Genomic DNA, 16,320 nt, shown 5'->3' with positions numbered 1-16,320 from the left:
TCCGCAATTAGGCTTTAACCTGACTCCAGATTGAAAGAGACACCCCTTGGACAGAGTCTCACATTACTTCAGGATGGACTGTAGAGTGGCTGGTGAAAATGTCAACCTAGTTCAGCCAAATGAGGTAAAGGTTTCCTTTCTCGGGAAAGGATCTAAAATGAAATGTACTCAAGGTTGTTTTAACCCAGCTATCCAACGGACAGATGACAATAATATAGAGCTACCTCCAAAAGGTACAAAGATAAAAAATTGTCATTTTGTAACCATAATCTATAGAACTAACATTGAAAAACTGGTGTAAAACCACCACAGGAGAAGGCCATCCATAATCGTTACATGTAAAAACTTTGGCTCAAATCTTCCAATAAGCTGAGTCATTTGCTGCTTACTTAAGCTGCTGATGCGCCTCGGGGCCCTGAGGGAAGTCCTGACGAACGCACGTGCATTGTACTTATGTGGGAAGTTTAAACTACTGATTGCCAGTTTTTCCCCTGACCACGTTGACCAGCAATTCCCTATGACAGTGGGATCAAGTGGCCAAAACCACAAGGACAAGGGCTGTTTGCCCTATATTTACACTGGTTTTCACACAGATTTACTTAAAAGATTTTCAGAGCAGGTGCAAAGCATGCTGAGCAGGGCAATGGTAAACCAGTTGGAATATCAAAGCACTCTGGCAACCAGCAACCCCAACATTGCTCCAGCCTGATACAGCTCAGCAGCCCCTGACAATGTTAACCATTTCCGACAGTGCTCACCTCCTTCTCCACTCCTGACAGCGTTTATGCCATCCCACACCTCCAACTGTGCTCACCACACACCACAGACCCCCAACTGTGCTAACTACCCCTGGACCCCTTGACAGTGTTCACACCACCCTTACCCCCTGCACCTCTGACAATCTTCAGCAGCCACTCAGCAGTGTTCACTACCTCCTGGAGCCCTTGAAAATGCTCACCTACCCAGGTTTCCCAAAGGTTCAGCACACCCTCCCCACAATAGTGTTCAGCTCTCCCCCCCTGACAGTGCTTATTCCCCCTTTCAACTCCTGGAAAAGTGACTTTTCTGACATCAGCTGGGCAGGAGCTAGATGAGTTGGGAGAGGCAGTGAGAGATAGGAGCAACCACTGTTGGGCTTTTGGGGGGGGGGGGGGGGTGGGGGGGAGCTGAGCATTTAGATGGGTGAGGGAGGCAGTGAATATTGTCAGGGGATGAGCACTGCTGGGAAGGTGAGGAAGGCAGTGATCACTGTCAGCTGTGTGAGGAGGAGGGGGAGGTGGGGTGAACATTGTCAGGGGTGAGGGGGAGTGAACACTGTGGGGTGATGCGAATGTGTGAGGAGGTGAGTGCTGTGTCAGGGTGGGGTGTGACACTACAGTGCTGGGGGTAACAGATTAATTTAAGAACAGTGCAAGTCAATGAACTGAAGACAGGCCTTAAAGGGGCAGGTTCTCATCTCATGATGAAAAAAGGGGGCATGGCTTTGTTGGAATTACACACCATTTAGCCTCCTGACTCTGTTCATCACTGCAAACCTGCTGGAGCTGGGACTAGAAAATGCAAATGTTCCAACCGCTCCATGGCTGACCGGACTATCTGGGCCTTTGTCTATTTGAAGAATAGATCTATTGTTTTATTGGTTAAAATATACCAATAGAGAAAAACTTACGGGTTCCAGTGTTCCTTGGAGATTCTGTATAAACTACCAAACATAATTGGTAGAATTTTCTCAGAGTTATCTTCAATCAGACTAAGAATGTACTCATTATTCCAGAAATACAAAGCCCTTTCTGCAACCTGTGGCAACAAAAAAAAATTGAAATCACCTAATTTAAAACAAACAACTTTACAAGATTAGTTACTGAAGGTGCAGCTCTCGATTCCCTGAACAAATGTTTTCATCATGCAATATTTTAGGCCCCATGGTCAGGTGCACTAACAAGGGTAAGAAAGGGGAAGTCACTTAACTAGCCCTTTCCTTTTGGATATGAAATTGCACCAGGTACCAACAGAATAAACATACTTTTCTTCCTTCCTTCCCAAATATAAATGTAACTCTTTGTCGGAAGTAGAATTATCATTCCCTAATTCATGCATAATTTAGATAACATTTTGATGCTCGCGGAAAAAGGGGAACTTACAACTTCCACAATGATTGTTGCACTATTATTTAGTTTTACTTTTATCATAAACACCATTACAGTGAATAAGCAACATATAATGACAGAAGGAAAATGAAAATGATTGCGAACAAATGACCCTCCCTATTTTACATTTTCCACTTGTATGCATGGGAAGAACAAGTGCATGATGGCTTCCAAAGCTTTTTTAAGTGGAGGATAAAACCTTTCTGCTAGGTCTCAACAGTGTTCTAATTTTGACTCCAGCATACCAATGTGCATTTTTCCCGTTCTATGCAAACCGATGCCTTTTCATATAAATCCATGCTAAACTACATGTGGGTTTATGGCAGGGTCCAGTATTAGTAAGGTTCTAACTGCCCAAATGGAATTTGCCTTCACAGCCAGCAACGCATGTTCACTCTGTGGCAATTTTAGAGCTCTGCACAGAACAGTTACAAGTTTTGGAGTGGCTGTACTGTGTTGAGAGTACTCCTGCTGGTTCCACAAATCTTTTCCTGATGAAATTTTTGGATCTTGTTTTCAACACCCACTCGGGATCACTGGTTAGACCACTAAATACCTGGTGCAAATGGCAGAGGGTGCAACTTACATGCTCAATTAATTTGTCCTAGAAAATTGAAATTAGGGTTCTACAACTGGAGTAGGAACCAATTTGCATATTTAATCAGCCTCCCACCAGCAACAGGCGAACATGCTACTCATCCACTTACAGGCCTAACTGAAACTTGCATCAGGTTGCCCTTGGACATCAACCGAACTGCCAAAGTGCTGTCCCAATATTCAACTGCCAACCACCCTTCAAGTGAGAAATGGTCCATCAACAACTGAAATTTATCCACCAGTTTCTGGATTCAAATCCAAGTAAAGCAGGAGAAAGAACAATGTGAACAGCTGCACCACTCAATTGACTTTTAGTGCTGCTACTGCTGCTGTTGCTACGACAAATTGTATTCATGTAGCATCTTTAATGCAGGAAAACGTTCCAAGACGCTTCATAAAATTTGACAATGAGCGTAGATATTAGGGCAGAGGTAGGTCTTAAGGAGGATTGAAGGAAGAAAGAGGGGCACAAAGTAGAGAAGAGCAGGGAGGAAACACCCGCTTTTAGGGCCTCGCCAGCTGAAGGCATGGCTGCCAATGGTGGAGTGATGAAAATCAGGGACGTTTAAGAGGCTTGAACTGATATCTTGGAGAGTTGTGAATTTGGAGATGATTGCAAAGCTAGGGAGGAGCTAGGTCATTGAGGGATTTAAAAACAGGGGTTAAAATTTTAAAAGAGGCGTTGTTCAACCGAGAGGCAATGTAGGTCAATGAGCAAGGGGTGATGAGTGAATGGGGCGGTGCTAATTAGGATACAAGCAGGATTTTGGATTAACTTAGTTTTATGAATGATGGGACGGTGACCAGAGGTATACTTTGGAATCCAGTGGAAAAGTCCAGTCAAGAGGCAACAAAGGCATGAATGAGGGTTTTAGCTGCAGAAGGGCTGAACAGGGTAGAAGTTGGGTGATGTTATGGAGGTGGAGATATGCAGTGTTAGTGATGTTGTAGATAGGTGGTTGGAAGCTCATTTTAGGGTTAAATACAACACCAAAGTTGCAAGCAATCTTACTTGGCCTCAAACAGTTGCAAAGAAGAGGGATGGAGTCAGTGGCTGGGAGAAGTAGTTTGTGGCAAAAACCAAAGACAATGGTTTCTGTCTTCCCAGTATTTAGTTGGGAGAAATTTCTGCTCAACTAGTACTGGATGCAGGATAAGGAGGGGTCAAGAGGGCAGTGATGCCTTCAAAATTGAAGGCTATTACAATCACTGATGTCATATACATTATGTATCTAATATAGATATCCTTTGGTATCTTTTGCTGGTTAAGCTAATTTTACAAAAATACTTAAGAACAAATTGTAATACTTTTTATTTACTATCCTTGGACGGTTGAGAATTCTTGTTACGCTGCCAATATTATAGAAGTTGATGACATCTGGTGCACAATTTTATTATCCTAATATTTTCCTGGAAATCAAGCTTTGAGATTCCAGTGGAAAAGTCCATAATGATCTATGTAATGACCATAGTTCATTGTCACAGCAGGAAAGTGCCTGATTTACAGGTATACATATTAGAACAGTGCAATGATAATTATTACAGATGTGCTCGTCAGGCACAAACTGCTTACCTGGAAGTGTGCATTTGACACACATTTAGCTATTTGCTTGAATAAAGGTTCTTGGATCTTTTTGAACTGAGAAGGTTCTATCACGTCCAAGATTTCTTCTACTTCACCCAAATACATGACCTAAGAGCAGCATTTAGAGTGGCACTGATCAGTCATAAAAAAATTGTCAAACTCTAAATGTTTATTTGCTTTCTACTGTATAGAATAGGAAATCAATTTTACTAGTTAACAAACAGCAATTCTTGTCTAAAACTAATTTATTTTTAAGAATGGTCTGGGGCATAACAAAGGCCATGACAAGCCCACCACCACCTTCTCAAGGCAGCAATAAACATGGCTTTGTCAGAAATATCCATATCTCAAGAAAAAATAAAAATAAGAAATTATAATATTGTATAAATGAGTCAACCAATTAAAAATATTTTAAAATTATACATCCCGCTAACAAAAAAGGACAATAAATCTCATTAAATCTTATCAGTCTCCTCTCAAAGTCAGCTCCTCATATGGCACATGATTTTAGGGACAAAGTAGAATCTCTGGAACCTTCTCCACGTGCTTAACTTGCAAACACGAGACTATATGAAGATTATTCAAGGTTACCTAATTATGCAGAATCACATTTGATCCTGGTATTATGCTCAACCAGTAGGGAAGATACATGCACACTTTTAGAAAGAAAGTACCAGATTATGATCAAAAATGGGAGTTTTGGATGAATTCCTTTACTGCACCCCAGCATAGGGGTACAGAGGCCAGCTGTAGCATCTATATTGCTGTGGCCACCCACATCCACACTCCCATAATGAACTCAGCATAGACAAGGATCAAGCCTGGAACTTTCGCTGTCTGTAAAGTTCAGCACCACACCACAAAAATCATTTATCCAACCAGTCATTTGAGGGCCCTTTAACTTAATTTTGTTGATGATAAAACCTTGTTTTATAAAAGCACAATAATCAGGCAAATTTTGAGTAGGCCACAAAAGGACAGCAACTCATTTTAAAAATATACAATGCAGTAATATAGTCATGTGATATACAGAAAAAGTTAGGATTGGAGGGGAAAGTGAATAACTTACCTCTTTTTGACTTACAGTTTTTGGCCAGAATTTTAATAAGCCTCTAATGACCTACAATAAACCATAACATATGTTTACATTAAGTATAACATTATAAATTAAGTTACACTATAATCCACAACAGAGAAAATCACAAGAGAATTGCAATACTTCATTCCTACATAGATTGATAAGGGTCTTATTTAGTTGTACAAGTATATAAGACAACAACCTGTGTACCTTTTAAGTTCAAAAACAGACTATTTTTGAACATTCAACAAATGTTATACAAAGAGTATATTTTAACATCAAGTTATTCCAGTTTGCAAAGAAGAATATTTACAAATAAAGCACGATTATAAACAAGTTCAATTATTGGAAGAATAAAGTTGGATACACATTATTACCACTCAAATGTAAACTTGGTTTGTCAGTTTCAGTCTGTCAATTATGACGTAAAAATTAACAATTACAAAATTAGTGCAGAACCAGGCTACTAGTCTTCCTCAATATTCAATGAAAGTTGTTGGCCCTGTAGTGTGGGATGATCATAAAAGGTTAAATCCAAGAGGAAAAGAATGAGCTCCTGACTAATTTCTCAAGATCAATATGGCGCACTGTTTCAAAGTAAAACGTTCTTCTGAAACTGTGTGTCAACAATTTGGGCTGCACCAAATCATGCTTGCATGTTCAGTGCCAAGGACCATCCCTGCTCCTTATGAACCAATTTAATATTGTGATTTAATATGCACAATATCTAATAATCTAGCATTGCCTAAGGTTGATCAGTATACCCATTATTGTAATTCATTTACTGGAACTGTCACAAGCACACTCATGCTCTTGTCTTCTGAGAGTAGAAGAATAATCACTCTCAGGACATGAGACTGAGGCTGTGACTTATAATTCAAGTTTACTTAAACATAGAAATTAAACAGCAGCAAGCGAGCAACATTGCTGATTTATTTCAATTACATTTAATTTCAAGTTCCTTAGTTCAAAAGATAATACAAGATGCAATGTTTCACTAACTAGAGAACAGTGAATTTGGAGAATATATAGTTTAAATGTGAGGCCATCCAATAAAAGCTTGCATTTATATAGCACCTTTAATGTAGTAAAACGTCCCAAGGTGTTTCAGAGGAGCATTATCGAACAAACTCTGACACTGAGCCACATCAGGATGTACTAGGATAGCTGACCAAAAGCTTGGTCAAAGTTTTGAGTATCTTGAAGTAGATAAGAGAGGCAGAGAAGTTTACCCCTCACAGAGTATTAATTTGTGCACCCCCGCATAGTCTAGCAGAACAGGGGAAAAATGATTGAGCTGGCAAAAAGTTGCTAACTATATTTTTCTATCTGGGACGAAACAGGCTAAACAGCCTCGCCTCCTCCAACAAAAAGATTCCCACATAGCAGAAATGGAACATTGTGAATTGCTCCTTTCTAGGCAAATTGGCATGGGCTCACAGCATGCTGTTTGATCAGTTGGCTCAAAAAGCTGCTCACATCAATTAATATGAGCCTCTGTTTTATCACCCATTTGTCATTTTCCTTAAGCTTGCGAGGATACAAAATGATTGTTACTCTTAGCCACACATGTAGCTAGTCAGCAATTTCTATTGTTTAACACTGCTTTAATCAAATTGGCTATGTTGACACCAATTTAGCCACACGCACTAATTTCTGTCAAAAACATTCTACATAAACTCATAATACAGGTAAATGTATTTCACATGTATATTTGCATAATGTCTATCACCATTCAGTAACTAAAGAAATAAAACATTCACAACGATTAATTGAGCAAACACACACTCTTCTTTCCATCATACCTGTAACTGTGCAAAAATGCTCAGGGTACACATTGTGCAAATATGGGTATTGGAATCACATGACTAATGAGCATCTATAATCTAATTTTTAGTTTAGTCAGAAACACAATTAGCCACATCTGGATTCTCAATTTGCCATGTGACAAGAGATTCATGGGCAACACTAGTTTAGAGTTAACTTGTTATTTAACCAAACATTAGATGGAGGCCCACCTAAAAATGAGCCCCTTAGTATATTTCTTAGTAGCTAATTTCTCCAGTGAATCCACATCTTGCATTTCTTGCACTAATTCTTTATATGTACCTCTGGACAACTTCCACAGCAGCCTAAGCATATTGTTCAGAATATCTAGTTCCTGGTTCGTGTATCTTAGAATACTAAAAACTAATAGTAATACTAAATACTACTACCACTGCAAAGGCAGTAGGCCCTGACAACATTCCGGCAATAGTAGTGAAGACTTCTGCTCCAGAACTAGCCATGCCCATAGCCAAGCTGTTCCAGTACAGCTACAACACTGGCATCTACCCAGCAATGCGGAAAATTGCCCAGGTACGTCCTGTCTACAACAAGCAGGCCAAATCCAATTCAGCCAATTATCATCCCATCAGTCTACGCACAATCATCAGCAATGTGATGGAAAGTGTCGTCAACAGTGCTATCAAGTGACACTTACTCAGCAATAATGCTCAGGTTGGGTTCCGCCAGGGCCACTCAGATCCTGACCTCATTACAGCCTTGGTACAAACATGGACAAAAAAGCTGACCTCAAGAGGTGAGATGAGAGTGACTGCCATTGATATCATGGCAATCTTTGACCTAGTGCAGCATCAAGCAGCCCTAGCAAAATTGAAGTCAAGGGGAATCAGAGAGAAAACTCTCCACTGATTGGAGTCATACATAGCAGAAAGGAAGATGGTAGTGGTTGTTGGCGTCAATCATCTCAGTCCCAAGACATCACTGCAGGAGTTCCTCAGGATAGTGTCCTAGGCCCAGCCATCTTAAGCTGCTTCAGTAATGGTCTTCCCTCCATCATAATGTCAGAAGTGTGGATGTTGGCGGGTGATTGCACAAATGTTCAGCACCACTTGCGACTCCTCAAATATCGAAGCACCCTGTGCAGCAAGACCTAGACAATATTCAGGCTTGGGCTGATAAATGGCAAATAACATTTGCACCACGTACGTGTCGGGCAATGACCATCTCCAGCAAGAGAGAATCTAACTATTGTCTGCTGATATTCAATGGCATTACCACAATCCCCCACTATCAACATCTTGAGGGTTACCATTGACCAGAAACGGAACTGGACCAACTATATAAATACTGTGGCTACAAGAGCTGGTCAGAGGCGAGGAATTCTGCAGACAGTAACCAGGACACGGGAGTGAGACATCTACAATCAAGAGATGATAAATGAAAGTTTTACCTTGAGAATAACTGGAGCTGAGGGGAATTGAAAAATAATTTCCAGAGGGCTGTTCCCTACAGAATAACTTTAATATATGGCAACATATGACAGAATTCTTGGAGAAAGCCAGAAATAAACCTAAGGGCCTGGCATATGCAGATATAAGCTAAAGTATTTACTTAATCATATTTGCTTTGTTTAACTTGTTCTATATACAATAAAGTGTGTGTTTTGTTAAAAGGTGAAATCTTGTGGCATAGCTTTATTGGTTAAAATGAAGTGTTCAGATTTCTCTTTAAATGTTAACGGTCCCGAACTGGATCATAAGATATATATAGTCCTCGGGCATCGGGTTGAAACATTTGAGGATCATGCACTTAACATTATAGTTCATATAAAGTTCAGGTTCTATATGCACAAATGCCTTCAAGGCTTTTCCACCAAGTGATGGCAATAGTATTTCTGCCCAGGTTCTGCCATTTTTGAAGTTTAGAAACTCATTTGTTGACCAGGTCATGGATTTGAATGACTGTACCTGCACTCAAATGGGCTTGATACATGTTGCAAATTGGTCATCACAAGTCCAGCTTGTTTCAGCAGTAGCATTTATGCCTCTGAATCAGAAGACTGTGGGTTCAAATTCTATCCCAGGACCTGAAAATTTAATCCTAATTAACATCTAGTGTAGGACTGACAGAGGACTGGATTATTGGAGCTGTTATTGGAGCTGCAGTAAATACATGTTAAACTGAGGTCCCAGTGTACCAGGATGGAAAGGACACTGTCATGTGGTACAAAAATTTTACTTTATTCCATAGAAAAACAGAGAGGCCTTCTTGTCAACATTTGTTCCTTGACCAATAACCACTACAAAAGATTAATGGGGTAATTTATCTCATCACTCTTTGTGGGAACTTACTGATGTTCTGGCGCACAAATGACTGCCACAATTACTCATGAAAACAACAGTTCAACTGAAAAGCATTGTGGGTTGTTCCCAGGTTGTGAGAATCACTATATATTTATTTCTCCTTCATTCTTCTCCCTTTCTTCAGTCTTATTTTTCTGTAAGAGTTTTTACAAAGTAATGGTGCTTCTCTTTTTCCTTCATTCTTGATCATGTATGCCACTCCACTTCCTCATACTGTTGCTACTACTTGAGGTATGCTTCCTTTCTCAAATAATGTTGCTCCTTTGTGGCATCTGGTTTAAGCATTTTTAATATGCCTGCCCATTGCTTGTCCTTTTCCACTCCTGCTAAAAAGACTAACTTTAGTTCAAGATCCTCTCATACTCACAATAAAAAGTGCTATATCAAATTTAATTGAAATTTAAATATTTTAGTAACATCAACTTGTTATTAGTAATGTAACATAGTAAAATGTCCCAAAGCGATTCACAGGAGAGTAATTTAACATAATTTGATACTGTGCCACATAATGAGATATTAGGGCAGATGAGCAAAAGCTTGGTTGAAGAGGTGCGATTTAAGGAAAGCGTTAAAGGAAGAAATCAGGAGGAGTGAATTCCAGGGCTTAGGGCCTTACCAGCTGATGGCATAGCTGCCAATGGTGAACTGATTAAAATCCAGAATGATCAAAAGGTCAAAAATGGAAGAGCGCAGATATCTTGAAGAGTTGTAGGTCTGGAGGAAATTACAGAGGTAGGGAAAAGGTAGGCCATGGAGGGATTTGAAAACAAGGATGAGGATTTTAAAATTGAGGCGTTGCTTTACCAGGAGGCAATGTAAGTCAGAATGCACAGAAGTGATGGTTAAACCGGACTTGATGTGCATTAGAATATGGCAGAAGTTGAATTATTTAAAATTTACAGAGAGTAGAACATGGGAAGCTGAAGAGGAGTGCACTGGCATTGTCAGGTTAAACAGTTTTCTTTGGTAGGTGGGCAATTTTTAGCAGCTATGAGTTATGATTTACAAACAGATATTACACGTCATATTCTGCATCATGTTCATATACCAGCCTTTTCTCTCTATAAACCAGAGCATTACTTGACGTGCACAATATCAGAATGTAGCAATGCTCAGGTTGAATGCCTTGTTACTGCAATTTGCTTAATGGAAATGTGACAAGTCTTCTTGTGTTATCCTGTTTCGGTTGCAGAAGAACAATTATATCAAACAATACAGGTTAGGCTTTAATCCACAAATCAGGCTAGTTAAAAGCAAAACTTAAGAGTCCCAAAAAAATCAATACATATTTTATTTAACTTGGAGTTTCTCATTTCACAAACTAATTCACATTTCACTAAGCTGCCTAACAATAATGAGTTCAGAATAGCAGCTGCAACACAAACTCTGTGCTTGAGGTTAACCCTTCATGGAGGCCCCTTTATGTGCACAGCTTCCACAGTCTAAAATCAATGGGATCAAAATTGGGTGGGTGCCATATTATTACCCAGGCAATGAAGGTGAAAATTATCCCACAATAGTCTACGTTAGGCTGCTCTCATGCCCTTAACAGCAACTAACATCTTTGAAGAAAACTCTGCCGTTTGAAGGTGCACAACCAAATCACAGAATCACAGAAGAGAAGAGGCCTTTCGGCCCATCGAGTCTGCACCAACACGTGAGAAACACCTGACCTACCTACCTAATTCCATTTACCAGCACTTGGCCCATAGCCTTGAATGTTATGACGTGCCAAGTAGTCAACCAGGTACTTTTTAAAGGATGTGAGGCAACCTGCCTCTACCACCCTCCCAGGCAATGAATTCCAGACCGTCACCACCTCTGGGTAAAAAAGTTTCTCCTCACATCCCCCCTAAACCTCCTGCTCCTCACCTTGAACTTATGTCCCCTCATGACTGACCTTTCAACTAAGGGGAACAGCTGCTCCCTAGCTACCCTGTCCATGCCCCTCATAATCTTGTACACCTCGATCAGGTCGCCCCTCAGTCTTCTCTGCTCCAATGGAAACAACCCCAGTCTATCGAACCTCTCTTCATAACTCAAATGTTTCATCCCAGGCAACATCCTGGTGAATCTCCTCTGCACCCCCTCCAGTGCAATCACATCCTTCCTATAATGTGGCAACCAGAACTGCACACAGTACTCCAGCTGTGACCTCACCAAGGTTCTATACAACTCCAACATGACCTCCCTACTTTTGTAATCTATGCCTTGATTGATAAAGGCAAGTGTCCCATATGCCTTTTTCACCACCCCACTAACATGCCCCTCCGCCTTCAGAGATTTATGGACACACATGCCGAGGTCCCTTTGTTCCTCAGAACTTCCTAGGATCATGACACTCATTGAATACTTCCTTGTCAAATTATTCCTTCCAAAGTGTATCACCTCATGCTTTTCTGGGTTAAATTCCATCTGCCACTTATCTGCCCATTTGACCATCACATCTATATCTTCCTGCAGCCCAAGACACTCAACCTTCACTGTTAACCACCCAGCCAATCTTTGTCACCCACAAAACTTACTAATCCTACCCTCCACGTAGCCATCTATGTTGTTTATATAAATGACAAATAATAGGAAACTGAGCATAGATCCCTGTGGTACGACGCTGGACACTGGCTTCCAGTCACTAAAGCATCCTTCTGTCATCACCCTCTGTCTCCTACAACTAAGCCAATTTTGAATCCACCTTATCAAATTACCTTGCATCCCACGTGCATTTGCCTTCTTTATAAGTCTCCCATGTGGGAACTTGTCAAAGGCTTTGCTGAATTCCATATAAACTACATCAACTGCCCTACCATCATCTACACACCTGGTCACCTCCTCAAAAAATTCAATCAAATTTGTTAGGCATGACCTCCCTCTGACAAAGCCATGCTGACTATCCCTGATCAAACCTTGCCTCTCCAAGTGGAGATAGATACTCTCCTTCAGAACTTTCTCCAATAGTTTCCCTACCACTGACATGAGACACACTGGCCTATAGTTCCCTGACTTATCTCTAGAACCCTTCTTAAATAGCGGAACCACATTAGCTGTTCTCCCGTCCTCTGGCACCTCCCCCGTGGCCAGAGAGGAATTAAAAATTTGGGTCAGAGCCCCTGAGATCTCCTCCCTTGCCTCCCTCAGCAGTCTGGGACACAAATCATCTGGACCTGGAGATTTGACCACTTTTAAGCCTGCCAACACCTTGCCACTCCCTATATCAATTTGCTTAAGTACCTCGCAGTCTCTCTCCCAGAGTTCGATACCTTTATCCTCATTCTCTTGGGTGAAGACGGATGTGAAGTATTCATTCAACATTCTAGTCATGTCCCCTGGCTCCCTTGGTCCTTTATGGGCCCGACTCTTTCCCTGGTTATCCCTGTTCTCATTGATATGCATAGAATATCTTGGGATTGTCCCTACTTTTACGAGCCAGAGCTTTCTCAAATCCCCTCTTTGCTCTCCTAATTGCTTAAGCTCCACACTGCACTTTCTGTACTCCACTAATGCCTCTGCTGATTTGTTTCCCTTGTACCTGCTAAAAGCCTCTCTTTTCCTTCTCATCATAACCTGAATATCTCCGGTCATCCATGGTTCTCTGGGCTTGTTACTCCTTCCTATCACCCTAGAGGGAACACGTTGAGCCTGTACCCACCCCGTTTCCTTTTTTAATGCCCCCCCACTGCTCCTCTGTAGATTTCCCCACAAGTAGCTGTTCCCAGTCTACCTTGGCCAGATCCTGCCTGATTTTACTACATTTCCGCACTCTCCCAATCCAAAACAGTTTTTTTGCAACTTGTCTATTTCTTTGTCCATAACAAGATTAATTGTACCATGTTGTGGTCGCTATCACTAAAATCCTCCCCTACCACCACCTCAGCCACCTGTCCGGCTTCATTCCCCAGAATTAGGTCCAGCACTGCACCGTCCTTTTTGGACCCTCTACCTGTTGACCTAAAAAGTTCTCCTGTACACATTTCAAGAAATCCACTCCATCCAGGCCCTTAACAATTAATGTTGGGAAAGTTGAAATCACCGAATATAATTACCCTATTGTTGTTGTTTTTACACACCTCCACAAATTGTGCACATAATTGTTCCTCAATTTCCTGCTGACTATCTGGGGGTCTATAATAAACACCTAACAATGTGGCTGCCCATTTTTTATTCCTAAACTCTACCCACAAAGCTGCATTCGATGCCCCCTCCAAGATATCATCTCTCCTTACTGCAGTAGCTGACTCCATAACTAATAATGCAACGCCTTCTTCTCTTTTACCCCCTCCCCATCTCGCCTGAAGATTCTATATCCCGGAATGTTGAGCTGCCAATCCTGCCCCTCCCTCAACCATGTCTCAGTGATGGCTACTATATCACAATTCCATGTGTCAATCCTCACCCTTAACTCATCCGTTTTACCTGTAATGCTCCTGGTATTAACGTAGAGGCCATCCAGCCTTGCCTTACTCCCTTGAAACTTAATGCAGCTGTACTCCCTCTGACTTGATTGTTTTACTGTATTATATGCCCCTATTCTGCTAACATTCTGTGTCCCCTCGCCTTGCCGAATTAGTTTAAACTCCTCCCAACAGCACTAGCAAACCTGCCCGCAAGGATGTTAGTCCCGCTCTGGTTCAGATGTAGACCATCCCGCTTGTACAGGTACCACCTTCCCCAGAAACGGTCTCAGTGATCCAGGAATCTAAAACCCTCCCTCCTGCACCAAATCTTAAGCCACGTATTCATCTGCGCTATTCTTCTATTTCTGAGCTCGCTGGCACGTGGCACTGGGAGTAATCCAGAGATTACAGCCCGAGAGGTCTTGCATTTTAGTCTACTGCCTAACTCCCTGAATTCGTGATGCAAGACCTCATCCCTCTTTCTACCTATGTCATTGGTACCAACATGTACCATGGCCTCTGCCTTATCACCCTCCCCCTTCAAGATGCCCTGCAGCCGTCCAGTGAAATCCCGGACCCCGGCACCAGGGAGGCAACATAGCATCCTGGAGTCATGGTGACGGTCACAGTAGCGTCTATCTGTTCCCCTGACCATAGAATCCCCTATTACTATTGCTCTTCCTCCCTTCCTCCTCCTCCTGTACAGACAGGCTGCTTGCGGTGCCAGAAGCTTGGCTCAGTCCACACTCCCTGGAGGAACGAGCGCCCTCATCAGCCTCCAAAATGGAATACCAATTTGCGAACAGGACCCCAGGGAACTCCTGAACTACCTGTCTGTTTTTCTAGGACTGCCTGTTGGTCACCCATTCCCTTCCTTCCTCAAGTCCCTTCATCTGCAGTGTGGCTACCTCTCTAAACGTGCTATCCACGATGCTCTCAGACTCGTGGATGCTCCACAGTGTCCCCAGCCGTCATTCCAGCTCTGAAACCCGAGCTTCCAGGAGCTGCAGCTGGACACACTTCCTGCACACATGCTGGTCCCAGGCACTGGAAATGTCCCCGGATTCCCACATAGAGCACGAGGGCAGGGAAAGAGCAACCTGCAAGCAGGAAAAATAGGAGTGGAAAAAACATATCCTTCAACAGGAAAGTGAACATGCCTTCACCCAAGTGATCACATAATGCATTTCTTAGTCAATACTGTTGTGGATACCTTCAGACAGGAAATCCTTGCCTTCATCACACAATGCAAAGAAACTCCAATTAAATTCAAAACAAAAACAGAATTACCTGGAAAAACTCAGCAGGTCTGGCAGCATCAGCGGAGAAGAAAAGAGTTGACGTTTCGAGTCCTCACGACCCTTCAACAGAACTGAATGAATATTAGGAGAGGGGTGAAATATAAGCTGGTTTAAGGTTGGGGGGGGGGGGTTGGTTGTAGGGACAAGCAAGCAGTGATAGGAGCAGATAATCAAAAGATGTCACAGACAGAAGAACAAAGAGGTGTTGAAGGGGTGATATTATCTAAACGAATGCGCTAATTAAGAATGGATGGCAGGACACTCAAGGTACAGCTCTAGTGGGGGTGGGGTGGAAAGACTAGCAGGGCATAAAAGATATAGATTTAAAAATAATGGAAATAGGTGGGAAAAGAAAAATCTATATAAATTATTGGAAAAAACAAAAGGAGGGAGAAAGAAACGGAAAAGAGGTGGGGACGGAGGAGGGAGTTCAAGTTCTAAAGTTGTTGAATTCAATATTCAGTCTGGAAGGCTGTAAAGTGTCTAGTTGGAAGATGAGATGCTGTTCCTCCAGTTTGCTTTGGGCTTTATGGAACAATGCAGCAAGTCAAGGACAGAAATGTGGGCAAGAGAGCAGGGTGGAGTGTTAATATGGCAAGCGGCAGGGAGGTTTGGGTCTTTCTTGCGGACAGACCGCAGGTGTTCTGCAAAGCGGTCACCCAGTTTACGTTTGGTCTCTCCAATGTAGAGAAGACCGCATTGGGAGCAACGAATGCAGTAGACTAAGTTAGAGGAAATGCAAGTGAAATGCTGCTTCACTTGAAAGGAGTGTTTGGGCCCTTGGACGATGAGGAGAGAGGAAGTGAAGGGGCAGGTGTTGCATCTTTTGCGTGGGCATGGGGAGGTGCCACAGATGGGGGTTGAGGAGTAGGGGGTGATGGAGGAGTGGACCAGGGTGTCCCAGAGGGAACGATCCCTACAGAATGCTGCCGGGGGGGGGGTGAGGGTTTTGTTTATTGTTTTGAAAAAGTTGTATACTCATTACATGTGCTGAGTTCAATCATGCTGTATTACAGCAGGTGGAAAGATTTTTAAAAATGGGCAATGCTCACTCGGCTGCTCTCAAGTCCTCC

General features: G+C 42.1%; 1 protein-coding gene across 4 annotated transcripts in view; it reads right to left on the bottom strand.

The window, feature by feature from the left end:
- ppp2r5a (protein phosphatase 2, regulatory subunit B', alpha isoform) overlaps positions 1 to 16,320 on the bottom strand; it is a 236,953-nt gene that overhangs the window by 10,867 nt on the left and 209,766 nt on the right. For all 4 annotated transcript variants that reach the window (XM_041182923.1, XM_041182921.1, XM_041182920.1 and 1 more), the window contains 3 exons: positions 5,399 to 5,449; positions 4,318 to 4,437; positions 1,670 to 1,797 (listed from right to left, as the gene is read on the bottom strand). In XM_041182923.1, coding sequence (XP_041038857.1) covers positions 1,670 to 1,797; positions 4,318 to 4,437; positions 5,399 to 5,449 — 299 coding nt within the window. The remainder of the gene's footprint in view (positions 1 to 1,669; positions 1,798 to 4,317; positions 4,438 to 5,398; positions 5,450 to 16,320) is intronic.

Source organism: Carcharodon carcharias, chromosome 2, assembly GCF_017639515.1.
Source record: "Carcharodon carcharias isolate sCarCar2 chromosome 2, sCarCar2.pri, whole genome shotgun sequence".
Classification (NCBI taxonomy): Eukaryota; Metazoa; Chordata; class Chondrichthyes; order Lamniformes; family Lamnidae; genus Carcharodon; species Carcharodon carcharias.
This window is presented reverse-complemented; position numbering and strand designations above follow the sequence as displayed.